The sequence below is a fragment of the Camellia sinensis genome, chromosome 5 (assembly GCF_055761805.1).
Source record: "Camellia sinensis isolate YWXY chromosome 5, ASM5576180v1, whole genome shotgun sequence".
NCBI lineage: Eukaryota > Viridiplantae > Streptophyta > Magnoliopsida > Ericales > Theaceae > Camellia > Camellia sinensis.
The window spans coordinates 31,586,363-31,600,478 of NC_138965.1; the positions used below are offsets into that span (position 1 = coordinate 31,586,363).

At 35.9% G+C, this 14,116-nt stretch overlaps 1 protein-coding gene across 2 annotated transcripts; it reads right to left on the reverse strand.

The window, feature by feature from the left end:
* Positions 1-797: 797 nt before the first annotated feature.
* Positions 798-13,284, reverse strand: LOC145790533 (patatin group D-3-like). 2 transcript variants are annotated; one of them, XM_082868512.1, is made up of 5 exons: positions 13,105-13,284; positions 11,357-11,637; positions 10,702-10,960; positions 9,775-9,918; positions 798-1,940 (listed from the first exon to the last, which is right to left on the reverse strand). In XM_082868512.1, the coding sequence occupies exons 1-3, from the start codon at positions 13,213-13,215 to the stop codon at positions 10,915-10,917; spliced, it is 438 nt and encodes a 145-aa protein (XP_082724638.1). In that variant the 5' UTR covers positions 13,216-13,284; the 3' UTR covers positions 798-1,940; positions 9,775-9,918; positions 10,702-10,914. The 2 variants fall into 2 exon arrangements, 1 of the variants encoding a protein (XP_082724638.1); XR_014329321.1 differs by lacking the exon at positions 9,775-9,918.
* Between the last annotated feature and the right edge of the window lie 832 nt (positions 13,285-14,116).

Genomic DNA, 14,116 nt, shown 5'->3' on the forward strand with positions numbered 1-14,116 from the left:
CAAGCACCCCGGAGTTTGCCCCGTTGAACTTTCCGATGCAGTCGGTGGAGCAAAGAATGGCAGTGCTGTCAGATGTGGAGGCCAACCAGTATACTTTGAAGGCATGCGTGGAAAGCATGACGGCGGTTACAAATTTGTCGAACCGGCTGCAGAGTAGGACAAATGAAGTGCAGCATTTAAATTCCCAGCTGGCTCTGCTCCAACGCATGTATAAGGATGCGCGAGCAGAGATAAGCGTGCTAAGGGCAGAAAACAAAGAGCTGAAGTGGAAGGCCACCGTGATGTTCCGATTTGGAGGTCCGCCATATGCTGCAGTGGAGGAGCAGGGAGGAGGCACCTTGCTGGGTGGTCTAGGAAGCACGGAGGCAACACCGTCAAGGGCCGGCCAGGACGGAGGCAAGAAGAAGAGACCGGCGGAATAGGCGAAGAAGTGAGGTCGAGTGGTGGCCGGCTGCAGAAAAGAAAACAAAGCTGTGGTCGAGTAGTGACCGGCTGCAGAAAAGAAAACAAAGCTGTTGGTGTTAGTTTGTTTGTTTGTTTTTTTTTTTTTTTTTTTTTTTTTTTTTTTTTTGTGTAAAATGGTGATCGGGGTGAACCCCCATAAATAAAATAAATTTGGTGTGCAGTTCTGCCGCTTCTTCATTCGTCCTTTTTTTTTTTTTTTTTTTTATGGAAAAGAAGAATAATAATAAGAAATAAAATGAAGTGGGGGATAAAGGTGAAGAAAAAGTTCGGAAGGTTAAAGTAATAAAAAATAAAATAAGGGAAAGAAGGTGATGGGTGTGTGGTTCGTGTCCTTTTGTCAAAAGAGGGAATAAAATAAATATAAAAAACTATGAGTGGGGAACAAGAGTGCATGGAAAGAAGGAAATAAAAGAAAAAAAATAAATAAATAAAGAAATGGAGTGGGTGGAGTGCATGTGTATCTGCAAGCAACGGGTACTCAATTCCAGCTATCAACCCTTTCCTCAATATTATATGTGGAGGTTCCAAATAGCGCATGCCAATCAAAGACATAACCCTGTCAAAGTGATAAACTTCCGGAACATGATCAGGGCACAAACGACCATGCTCTTTTAGAGTCACTGCCTCAAAGTAAGCGCACTCCTTTGTCATCGGCCATGATTCCCCTATGCAACGTATGTATGGGAGAGCCTGTTTGGCGACGAGCGAACCGGAGGGGCTGGAAACAATATAGACGAAGTTGAGATTTCCATCGCCGACCTCTTTGATTTGGAGGTCATCGAGTTCGTTGCCGAGCTTAGACGACAGAGATGGAGTGGCCTTTATGTACTCCACCAAAGACTTCTCGTCCAGTGGCCAGAACCCTTCCGACGCCATTGTCGGCTAAGCTTTGTGGTGTTCATACCTCATATTGTCAAATCCAGAAGACGGCATAAGAACAGAGGGAGGAACAATGACAAAGGAAGAATATTTTCTGGTATGTGTTTGAAAATTCTAGCGAACTAGGTTGAGGTCCGGCGGGCGGCCAAGGCGAGGTTGCCGCCCGCCGGTGAAGCGGGAAATACTGAGGTCTTAACCTTGCTCTGATACCATGTTAAAAAATACTGTATTATTGCTTGATATCTGATTGTTATTGATGTGTTGTATTACAAATCAGAGTGGCATTATATAGGAGAGGGTTTGGGTAGTAGGTGTAATGTAGTGGAGGTGGTAGGTGAAGTGGGTGCTAGTGGAGATGGTAGGTGGAGGAGTAAATTGGTAAATTCTAACAAAAAGACATCCACTAACGGCGGCGTTTTGATCTTGAGAGTAACAATGGCTTCTAAACCAAAGAGCCAATCAACGATTCCACCAGTTAGAATAGTCCTACCACCTGAAAGCTTTTCCTTTCCAGTTCCAAGTCATAGTATTAGATAATTACTGTAGTCCCCTGTTCCTCCAAACACCTTGCTTGCTTCTCTTATAGCTAACATTGTCTACACCGACCCACATCCACATATAGTGAGCCATTACACCAAAAATTAGATAAAATAATAAAATTAAATACATAAATGGTCTCAAAGTATACTACAAGACAAAATCATTTTTCTCAACGTATAAAATTGTCACCAAGTTAAAATTTTGTTGTTAAATTTTTTTTTGCAATAATCATAAAAATGTCGCCAAGTTGTGGCCAAAGGGTTGTTTTGCAGAAAAATCATTAGATAGTTCTAGAGTAGGACAAGGTGATATTGTTGTGTCTTAAAGGCATAGTAGGTTGCTGTGCCCCTTTTGGGAGTTGATATCGATCGTGGAAGATTTAAATTGTTCATATTGTATAATTCATCAAGTAGATTATTCAAAAAAAAAAAAAAATCAAATCAATTATATATTTGTAACCATATAATAATATCACATTTGTTTTCAAAAAATAAAAAGTAATAAATTATTTATTTTTAAGGCTATGATCATGTGGTTATGAATGTTTGATTAACTTGATTTTTGCCATGAATGCTCTATTTGATGGATCTTACAATATGACAGTTCGGATCATTAAAATAGACCCTATACCAACTCCCATAGGGGGGCATAGCTGCCTGTTGTGCTTTTAAGGACAACAATATCTCCATTACCTCTAGATTATCATGTACCGTTGTCTATGTGATTATTCCCGACCAATGAAAAACTACAACTTACCCTAAGTGATATTCCAACTTCCTAACAAAGGTAAGTCATTATGTCGCACCTTTAAGATTTTTTTACTACGTTATTAGTTTGAACCCCCACTTGAACAATGCCACATGATATGTTTCGGGAGTATCTAATAATTACTCCTCTGAATTATATTTTAGTCTCCAATCATTTAATTGTTCCACTTTTTATTTAACTTCAGTCCATAGCATCAACATTTTTCAAAAATAAGTTTAACTAAGATCGTCGCTAAAAATAACTTTTTGTAGCTAGTTTTTGCATATATCGTTAAAAATTGACAATTAGTGACTTTCTTTTGTCACGGTTTATAAATTGTTACTAAAACTTACCATTAGTGATGTGTTTTTCTATGACAAAATTTTCAAATTGTCACTAAAAGTTGAAAATTAGTGGCTTTTTTTTTTTTTGTAATAATTTTTGTAATCTATTGCTAAAACTTATAATTACTAACATTTTTTGTGACAAAATTTTAAAACTGTCATTGAAAATTAATGTAAGATAAATTGATAGAGAGAGAGAATAAATTATGTATATATTAATGTATTGAATGTTTCATTGATTGATATTTGTTTTGATGTATTGTATGTACATTATATAGGAGATGGAGATGTGAAGTGGAGGTGGAGTGGTGGAGTAGGTGAAGTGGAGTATGTAGTGGAGTAGGTGAAGTGGAGGTGGAGTGGTGTAGTGGGTTAGGTTTAGTGGAGTAGGTTTAGGTGTACATTAACAGCCCCCCTCAAACTCAAGGAGGATAGGAACTAACCAACTTGAGTTTGAAGAGAGTAACAAAGCAGGAAAGTAAACTGATAAATAAAATAAAACAGGATAGGAGACATGGTATGGTCGTGTCAGACCGATGTAGCAGACAGTTTATGGGGTCATGTCGGACCGTTGTAGCAGACAGTTTACGGGGTCATATCGGACCGTTGTAGCAGACACTGTGTGGTCGTGTCAGACCGATGTAGAAGACAGTTTATGGGGTCATGTCGGACCGATGTAGAAGACAGTTTATGGGGTCATGTCGGACCGATGTAGAAGACAGTTTACGGGGTCATATCGGACCGTTGTAGCAGACACTGTGTGGTCGTGTCAGACCGATGTAGAAGACAGTTTACGGGGTCATGTCGGACCGTTGTAGCAGACAATGTTGTGACAGTTGTTGTGACAGTTTACGGAGTCTTGCTGGACCCTTGTAGAAACTAACCGGAATCAATGTCGGGACAGTTTATAGAGTCTTGTCGGACCCATGAAGGAGCTAACCGGAATCAATGTCGGGACAGTTTACAGAGTCTTGTCGGACCCTTAAAAAGTCGCACCCTCAAAAGGTGTGCCCAATCTTTCAAAAGGCGTGCCATCAAAAGGCGTGCCCAATCCATAAAAAGGCATGCCATCAAAAGGCGAGCCCAAGTCATAAAAAGATGTGCCGGACATGATGGCGAGGCGCGTCACCACATTGGCTTGCGCGCCCGTTTTATCGTCTGGCGTCAAGTGGCGCGCGATGCGCGTGTCTGCCTTGGCTATTTAACCAAGACGGATGCTGAAGCTGAGGCAGAGGCTAAGACAAAAAACTGGCTAAAAACCTCTGAGAAACTCTTCGTTGTCTTGAGAGAGATACTCTGTAACACTCTGTAACCAACCCTTCTCTGAAATACTCAGCAACCCATAACATGGCCTCTTCGTCCCGTAGTCTGCTCACTCTCTTTCCCGACCTCAACGAGTCAACAAGAGAGATAACTGGTGTGGTGGCCCATGAACCGCAACCAAACACCTCTGGTTTTGCTCCGTTGAACTTTCCGATGCGGTCGGTGGAGCAAAAAATGGCAGTTCAAACGGATATTGAAGCCAATCAGTATACTTTGAAGTCATGTGTGGAGACCATGACGGCAGTCACAAACTTGTCGCACCGGCTGCAGAGTAGAACAAATGAGGTGCAGCAGTTAAACGCCCAACTGGCTCTGCTCCAACGCATGTATAAGGATGCGCGAGCAGAGATAAGTGTGCTAAAGGCGGAAAATAAGGAGCTGAAGCGGAAGGCCACCGTTATGTTCCGATTTGGAGGTCCGCCATATGCTGCAGTGGAGGAGCAGGGAGTAGTGATCGTGCCCAGTGGAGTGGGAAACACGGAGGCAACACCGTCAAGGGCCGCCCAGGACGGAGGCAAAAAGAAGAGACCTGCGGCAGAGTAGAGAAGAAAAATCCCACTGTGGGTGTAGTTGTTTTGTTGTTTTTGTTTGTTTGTTTGTTTTTTTTTTTGTTTTTGTTTTTTTTTTTTTGATGTAAAATGGTGATCGGGGTGAGCCCCGATATGAATAAAATGAGTTTGGTTTTTTTTTATTTTTTTATTTTTTTTAGTTTGTTTTATTATTATTATTATGTTTTTTTTTATTTATAAATAATAATAATAATAATAATAATAATAATAATAATAATAATAATAATAATAATAATAATAATAATAATAATAATAATAATAATAATAATAATAAAATGGGTATCATGGAGTGGGCGGTGGAATAGATTATGGAGTTTTGGATGAGTGGGTGCAGAGGTGAAGATTGGTTTAAAAATAAAAAGGGTGCACATGGTGGGTATGTGAAAGATGTTGTTTTGGTGGGAGAGATGATTATGTTGGAAAAAAAAAAAAAAAAGAGAGAGAGACTTGGGACCCTCGTTCTTCAGGATCTGAGAGAATGCATCGAAGGAACTCTTGTATTTGACAGCCTCACCAGAGGTCATCATCATTCTTCTCCGAACAGTATCAATTGGGTATGATGCAAGGCCAGCACCGTTGGTGATGACCCAACCAAGGGCAAAGCTAGCGAGAAATTATCCTGCAATTTTCCAGTAAGGACCACTGGCTTCAGAGAATCATGCATTCCAAAGTACAGACCACGATAGACAATGATCCCAACACATGGAAGCTGTGCCTCTGTCTCTCTGCTCGTGCGCAACCCATTTCCTTTGCTGAGCCATCAACACCCTTTGATTTCAACGCCTCTGCTTTCTCAATGAAGCCTGGTACATGTTTCATACTGCAACCGGGAGTGAAGGCGCCGGGAACGCCGAAGAGGATGACCGGCGGCGAGAGAGTGGAAGAGGTGGGTTGAACCATCAGGTGGATCGGTGCGGAAGGAACGAGATTGGAGTCGAGCAAGTTGAGAATACCAGCGCAGACGAGAGAGAGCTCGGACTCGACCTTGGATCTGTAGTCCTTGACCAAAATGACATGGTCATCGTTCTTGCGAGACTCCTCTTTCTGCTCGATCGAGGAGACAATACACCAGGCAGCACAGAGAGAGCCGATGACGTTCCTGTTTTCGTACAGCTTCTGCAAAAGTATCCGTCTCGCTTCAACAATCTCAGGTGTTGATAGAAGCTTGGGATCATGCTCATGCAGTCTTGGGAGCAACAAAATAAAATATATCATCCAAAATTTTTCTTCACTCAAAGAACTGCAGGTTTGATGCCTCAAAGCTGCAAAATTTGGGACCAGATCTTCAACAGTTGAAGCATGTTCTTTTTGAGCATCAGACATAACGCAATAGTCTGGGGCTTGATTCCAAAAATAGAGAAGGAAGAAAACCCATCATTGTTGCAGACATGGTGTTCGACGAAATGTCCCAGAGGGATTTTGGGTTTGCTTCGGCGAGGTGGTGAAGAAGAGTGAAGGTATGTGTAGAGAACTTTAGCGGACTAGGTTGAGGTCCGGCGGGCGGTCAAGGCAAGGTTGCCGCCCGCCGGAAGGCGAAGAACACCAAGATCTTTAACCTATAGCTCTGATACCATGTAAGGTAAATTGATAGAGAGAGAGAATAAATTATGTATATATTAATGTATTGAATGTTTCATTGATTGATATTTGTTTTGATGTATTGTATGTACATTATATAGGAGATGGAGATGTGAAGTGGAGGTGGAGTGGTGGAGTAGGTGAAGTGGAGTGTGTAGTGGAGTAGGTGAAGTGGAGGTGGAGTGGTGTAGTGGGTTAGGTTTAGTGGAGTAGGTTTAGGTGTACATTAACAATTAACAATTAGTAATATTTTTTAATATTGTTTGATAAAAATGCCATTAATTATTATAGAACCTATTGAATAATAAGTCTACCTATTAGGACTTACACGTAAGTCTCCTAAATTATGTGTGTATTTTGTCAATTTAATTTTGTTTATGCTTCTTATAAAATTTCAAAAACATTACTTCTCTTATTTATTGATTTTAAACGATGTTTATATTAAGAACTAGGGTAAATTACACACCCTCTGAGATTTTGTTTAATACATATCATTCCACCACGTTTGAAAAATTATACTTATCCCCATGTCAAACTAAAATGACATATTTGTCCCTTAGTATTTATACATATAAAATAATACAATAATATTGATATTTTGTTCATGTCATTTCAAGAAAAATAATAATCATCTTATTTGGTTTAACTCACATACAAAATTGAATTTTTTAAAAATATTTTTATGTTTTTTATTTTTTTATTTTTGCAGAATTTTTTTTTTAATATTTTAAGCAGTTTTTTAAATTTTTTAGATACACCTAATCTAGACATACTTAAAAAGTATAATATTTTGTGTGTTTTTTTTTTTTTTTTTGTGTCTGTGTGTGTGTTTTTTTTTCTTTTAAATTCACCAAATACAAGAAAACTATAAATATATAAAATTATACAATACTATAATAAATGTGAATGGCAATGTTTGGTAATACTGTAATAAATGTGGGTGGATAGATGAGAAAGAAAAATGATGGTGGAAATAAAAATAAAAAATTCTATTCATGCATAAAAATTTATATAAAAAATATCATAAAAATGTTGTGATAGTGATATTGTAAATATAAATTATGTTTATGTGTGTTTTGTTTTAAAGTAAAAAGGTCATCATTAAACTACATCATTATGTTTTATATAAAATTTATGTTTGTATATCATCACACAATAATAATATGTTTAGGTAGAATTTAATGATGAAAAGTTGTAGAATGGTTTGCATGGAAGAGGAGAGTGAAGACCAAGGAGTATTTACAGCATCTGGGTGTGCTTGATCAGGGTGCCTCTACAACGTGTGTGTTCTGTGGCAGTGGAAGTGAATCAGTGAACCATGTACTAATTTGGTGCCCCTTTGTGTGGAAGATCTGGGCAGAAATGCTGAGATGGTGGGATCTCCAAGCTGTTATACCTGGCTCGGTGGAGAGCCTTCTCTGGTGGTGGGCAGGAGGGAAGTTGAGGAAGTTAGAAAAGAAGATTTGGGGAGTAATTCCAATGGTTGTAATGTGGTCCACTTGGAAGTGCAGAAATGAGTGTGTGTTTAGAGCAACCACCCAAAATCTGGAAGATCTTTGTGAGTTAATCAAGCATCGGATTGCTTTTTGGGTAAAACCTTACTTTCCAGATTTCTGCTTTTCAGTGCAGGACTTCATCTATAATTTGAGGCAAATTAGAAGGTGCTTGGGTGGGTCTGTGGGTGTTATGTGAATGGTATGTCAGTGTGGGTTTTGGCTCCTGGTTTGTGGATAGGCTGTCTGCCAGTTATGCTTCTGTGATCTTCTGGAATGCATTTAGGTTGAATTGTATGGGAAGGCTGCGTTTATTTATGTGCTGGTCTGTTGTTGTGGTTGGATTGTATGTGAATTTCAGCTGGTTTGGTTATGAATGATGTTCTGTAGGGTGGAAATTCTGAACTAAGGCCAGAGGTGTAGTCTGTGTAATTTCTGGGTTTAGGTGTCCTCACCCAGCTTTGCATCTGTGCAACATTGAAGTTTATATGCCGTGCAGTCTGCTTGTTCTAAAGACTGATCTACAATCTGAAGTATATCTGATTCTCTGCAGATTGGGGAGTTACTTGGCTGTGTTGTAGTCAGTTGGTTGTAGGGAAGGTTGTTGTGCTGCTCCATTACTCTATCTGTTGTAGTACAGGGTTTCATCTATTTCTTTCCTGGCATAGAATCAGCAGTGGTTCAATTTTGGGTGTCCAGATCTTATTTCCTTGCTGTTCAGATTTATCAGTCCAATGGGTTGGTCTCAATCTGTGTGCTGCATTTTGCTCTGAATCTGTGTGCTCTAGCTCATATCAGCAAATTGATGGTGGTTCTATTTCTGAACAGGATAGCTTCCCATTTTCTGAATAGGATTGTTTCAAGCCCAGTTGTTGTAGGAGTTTTGCTCAGTTTTGGTGTTTATGTTCAGTGTAATCTAGCTGTTATGTAGTCTGTTTGAGTCTTTTCTGTTCCTTTTTGTGTTGTTGTTGGGCTCTCTCCATTTTGGAGCTTGGAGCTTCAGTAAGCTCCAAGCTCCTCTTTATTGATGTCTTGTATCCTTCTTGTATACTTTCATCAATAAAGATTTTCTTTGCCGATAAAAAAAAAAAATGATGATAGGAAGAAGAAATGGTAGGAAAAAGAGCAAAATGATTATTTAGAAAATTTTAAGGTATGACATCAACAATTTAGAAAATAATTTGTAATGAGATTACAAACTTCAGGGAGGGGAATGTAATTTTTCAAACATGAAAGGAGAATCTGTATTAAACAAAAATCTCAGGGGGTGTCAGTGTAATTACCCTAAGAACTAAAGTGTAGCATATTGTAAATTTTAGAGATGAAAATGGAATAATTTTAGAGTTTTGGGAGTAATGTGTAATAAAACCTATACTTTGTCGACCATTAATGAAATTGACCACATAAAAAAAATAGGGTATATTACTCTTTGCCGCCTTTTTGTTTTGGAAATTTTTTCATTAATTGACCCTTAAAATTTAGTTTTTTTAAGTTATTCCAAAAGTTAACTTATATCCAAAATTAGACAAAAAATACCATATTGATAGTCATGTAACATGAAAATATTTTATTATATATAACTCACATTTGACACAAACCGAAATCCTAATTTAAAGTAATATATTTTTATATTATGTGACAGTTAACATTTTATATATAATTTTGAACATAATTTAGTTTTTAAAGTAAATTAGAAAAAACTTTAATATGAAGGGTTAAAGTGAAAAAAAGAAAAAAAACTATAAAGGGCAAAGTAAAAAAATTACAAAACATAAAAGGGCTCACTATAATTAACCAAAAGGAAAAAAGAAGAAGAGAGAGAGTGAGGGATGTTACAGGATTGTTAGCGAAGAGGCCACCATCAACGAGATTGTACTGTTCTCCATCGGCTTCAAATTTTTTGGGAGGGAAAAAATATGGAGCAGAAGCTGAGCTCACAACTATATCCCTCAATTTTATCTTTGAATTTTGTTCCTTAGCCTGTATTTTTTAAATATATAATTAGTCAATTTCCCATAACGAAACACAGTTGCATTGTTAATGAATGGTGAATAAAATGTCAAAATAATAAAATCACAATTAGGAGGCTCGACTTCAATTTTGCTGAGAGTAGCTCCGATCCACCTAGATATGGCCTCCAACCCAAATTGCCATAATAAATTAAACTCGAGCTAGGTTCAATTACCAAAAAAATTGAGTTTTTTTTTTTCTTCTTCAACTAGGCTAATTAATTTGTTAAAATTAAAATTTTTATTTTGGTAAAATCATTAATAAATCAAAATAAATACTTTATAGAGAGTTTAGATTTGAGAAACCGATAGTGATATTTGTCATTTCTAGTAAGAAACGAAAATAGCCGTTTTTGTGTTGTATTATTATTATTGTTATTATTATAATATATTGTAATATGTATAGTAAATATCATCCAAAGGTCCATATTATAATTTGTCATTAAACTCAATTAAAAAAATATATTTTTTGGATATTTTTTGGTATAGCTAAATTGAATATAATGGCCAAAATGTCATGTTTTTGTTAGTTTTACTTAACAAAAATATGTAAATGATTTAAATTAAAAAAGAAATCAAAAGATTAAGCTTAAAACTATCAAAATTAAAAATTTACAAAATCTTTTATTAAAAGACTCAAACCTTGAGAATTTTTTTTTTAAAATTTTATCAACAATTATATGTTGGTAAATAAGTAGAGAGAGCGGAACTTGATTGACTGTTGTGCTTTACGTAGAGAGATAGAGAGACATACTAGTCGGGTAGTGAAGACAACTGGACGAAGTTTATTGACGTCATAAGTTGGGATGACAATATTGGTTGATAGGTCCTTTAACAGAGTATCTTTTCCCAACAGTTCCCCAGCAACCTCATTAAGATGTTCCCCAGTGTAAACTGTGTCAACCACTGCCTTTATTGCAGCTTCTACTTTCTTCTCGGCACTTTCCAAGATGTCGTGGCACTTTTTTTAAAATCGGTTGACGTAATCCAGTGCCGCCTTGTTGGTTTGATTACTTAAAAAAAAAAAAAACACAAATTTTTTAGAATAGATTGTCTCCGGTCCATTCTTGTGGATTGGATAAAGTAATTTAAGTTCTTGGATGAATTGGTTTGTTCCTTTTATAGGTCTTGGCGTGTGGATCAGTTATATATATAAAAATTAAATAAAATAAAAAAATTATATTTTGTCTCTAAAGTAATGGACGAATTTTTTTAAAGAAAAATATGATGAAATTGAGTGGTTGAAATTATAAGATCAATATGATTTTTTTAATAAATGATTTAGACTCGAAAATTTAACTTGAATTGTAGAAGTGAAATATGTGATGAACCCACGAACCAAAACTACGCAATTCCATCCACAAAAAATGTGGACTAGAAACTATCCCTCCCAACACTTTGATTTTTACCTGGTTGTTGTGCCGTCGACTTGTTTGGAAGTTTCCTTTTCGAAGATTATAGGGCCTTTGTCACAGAGCAATTCAGTAATTTCTTCTGCAGTGCGAGGTCGTGGTAATTGGCCAACAATTTGTTTTGAAGCATCAATTTCAATTGATTCAGGTAAAGCAAGCAAAGATGTGATAAGTGCCCCTGCACTTGTTCCTGCGATTACATCAAAGTAGTCTGCAAGCCTCACCTTCTTGCTACTTGCCTCCCCCTCTTGTTTTTGTTTATTGCCATTTTCCAGGATCTATGCATGGTTCACATCACAGACATTAGGACTAGCATTTTGAGTTACATGTTCAATTTGGTCTTCAAAATTTACACAAAATAAGGTAGACTAGCTTCTGTGCTTCCTATCATTTAAAACTATTAACTTTATTGATATGATTTAATTATACATTTTTAAGAAGGGAATAACTTCATGCCAATAAAGTGGGGGAATTTTTAACACGATTCAAATCATATACGAAATTAGTGGGTTATGGTTTATCATTTCTTGACACAAACACGTATATGACATGATCTATTTTGTTTTTTTGTTTTTTATTCGACATATATGACATGATTTAATAATATAAATATTAAATAAGTCGGGTTGATGTTGAATCTGCATAACACAAAGTTAATACGGATAAATCGTATAATGAATAATAATTAGTTATATATTTTGATATTATTTTCACTCAAGGTGCCATGACATTTCTAATTTTTTCTTTTTATTTTAATGTAATTCCATCTAACGTATTAAAAAAAAAAATATGTAAAAGAATTTTAAGGCAAATATAAGGTTTGTTTTTGCTTTTAATTGAAGATAATGCATTTTTTCCCCTACTATTTGAGTTAATCTAGTAAGAAAATATTATAACATGATATAGTTTTTGTAAATTAAGAAAATAAAATTGAGTTGAAATCAAATATTTTTTATAAATAATTTATTCAATAGTGATTAGTTGAATTAAATTAGGTTGTAAAGATTGATATTTTTAGCTAATTGTGAAATTTTTTGATATGCCATGTTCACACACACAAATTAGATATAGATCGAAAATGACATGACACGATAATACAAAATAATAAATAGGCTCAAAATGATACAACATGAATATTACCCAATCTGACACTACAACCAACCCTATTGCCAGTGCTGGAATGGACTGGAAAGAAAAGTTTGGCCTCTAGATTTTGCCACATCGGCACCTTTTGTAAATAAACGGACAAAATCTAAACTATAAATATAAAAAAAATTAGTGTCAATAAGGCAAAGATCAAGACGCCCAGTTCAGAGTTCAATCCTTTTGAGAAAGTTAGTATTACATCATTTTCATGTAAAATTATGTATAAATTTTCTATTTATGAATTGTTTTTCTTAAATTGTGCATTCAACGTACTTGCATGTTGAAATTACAAACATAATACTATATTGGATTGGGCTTCTCGAGTAATTGAACTATCCAATCTAGAAAAAAATCAAATTCTAATAGTAATATTATACATAATTTCATTTCTTACTTTACTTTTCACTTTAGATACAAAGCAATGTGACTCACGTCCATAAATATATGTGACCTATTTACTTGTGTTTTGGAGTGAGAAAATAAGGTATTATATGTAAATATTTTTCATAAAACAATATATTAGGTGAATTGGATCTAAATGACACAACGAAATTATAAGCAGGAAAATAATTTTTAAGAATATAATTAGCTAACCATACCTCAAGTTCATCTTCGAGGAATTGGAGGACTTTTAGAGGGATGACACCCCTAATACCACCTCCATCAATGCTTAGTATGGTGACTTGCCTCTTGCTAAATAGGTTACCCATTATTTAACTGTTATTGATAAATACTATGCAGTGCAAATAATTGGGGGATGGGCACTTTGTGTTTTGATCGGAGGAACACACCGTACATGGATTATTTATACTGTCGGATTTGCATCAAGTACAACTCAAGCAACGAATTTGGGCTTTTTTCCCAAAAAAGGAAAGCATATAGTTGCAATAACTTTACTTAATAATACTGTTTATTCCAATTCTAGTCTTCCTCATCACATTTACACTGTGCTTGGATTATGAGAAAAGAAATGAAATGATTAGAATTTCTCACGTGTGTGAGAAAAGAAAAATATAATTGTGATTTCTCACATTCTTATTTGGATGGACAATGATTAAAAAATGGGCAAGACTTCTCCCCAGTCCAAATCAGACTGAAGGATGTTATTGGGCCTCCGTGGACCCTCCACAGAGTCCGCATTGATAATTTAAACCATTTAATGCAGAGGGCTCATCAAGTACTTCATCCTTGAAAAAATATCACATTAATTAAATATCGATAGCTACTTGATCCAATCACATTTTTTTCAACGGTAAATATGATTTTTAAAATAAATTATTTTTACAATTGCAATCTGCTCAAGTGACTATCAATATCCGATCAACGCAATTTTTTACAGAGACGAGGTACTCAACGAGCTCTATATATTGAACGGTTTGAATCATCAATGTGGATGTTGTGATGGGTCCACGGAGGCCCAACTCCAATTGGGATACCTAACTGGAGAGAAGCCGCTCCCTTAAAAAATATTACATCTGTTTTTTTATTTTTTATTTTTTTATTTGCTGTGTAATTAAAGAGGTAACTTAGGTATTATAAATTTTTTGTAAAGAGTAATTTTGGTTTCTTATCAAACTCATCACTTTTGGTGAGAAACAAAACTTGAGATTG

Bases quoted from the DNA above. Each gene is read 5' to 3' on its own strand.
- LOC145790533 (XM_082868512.1), bottom strand. From the start codon at position 13,215: ATGGGTAACCTATTTAGCAAGAGGCAAGTCACCATACTAAGCATTGAT. The intron at 11,638-13,104 runs GTATGGTTAGCT...AACCATGCATAG, and splicing joins TCCTCGAAGATGAACTTGAG to ATCCTGGAAAATGGCAATAA. The intron at 10,961-11,356 runs GTAAAAATCAAA...TTTTTTTTTAAG, and splicing joins GTCGACGGCACAACAACCAG to TAATCAAACCAACAAGGCGG.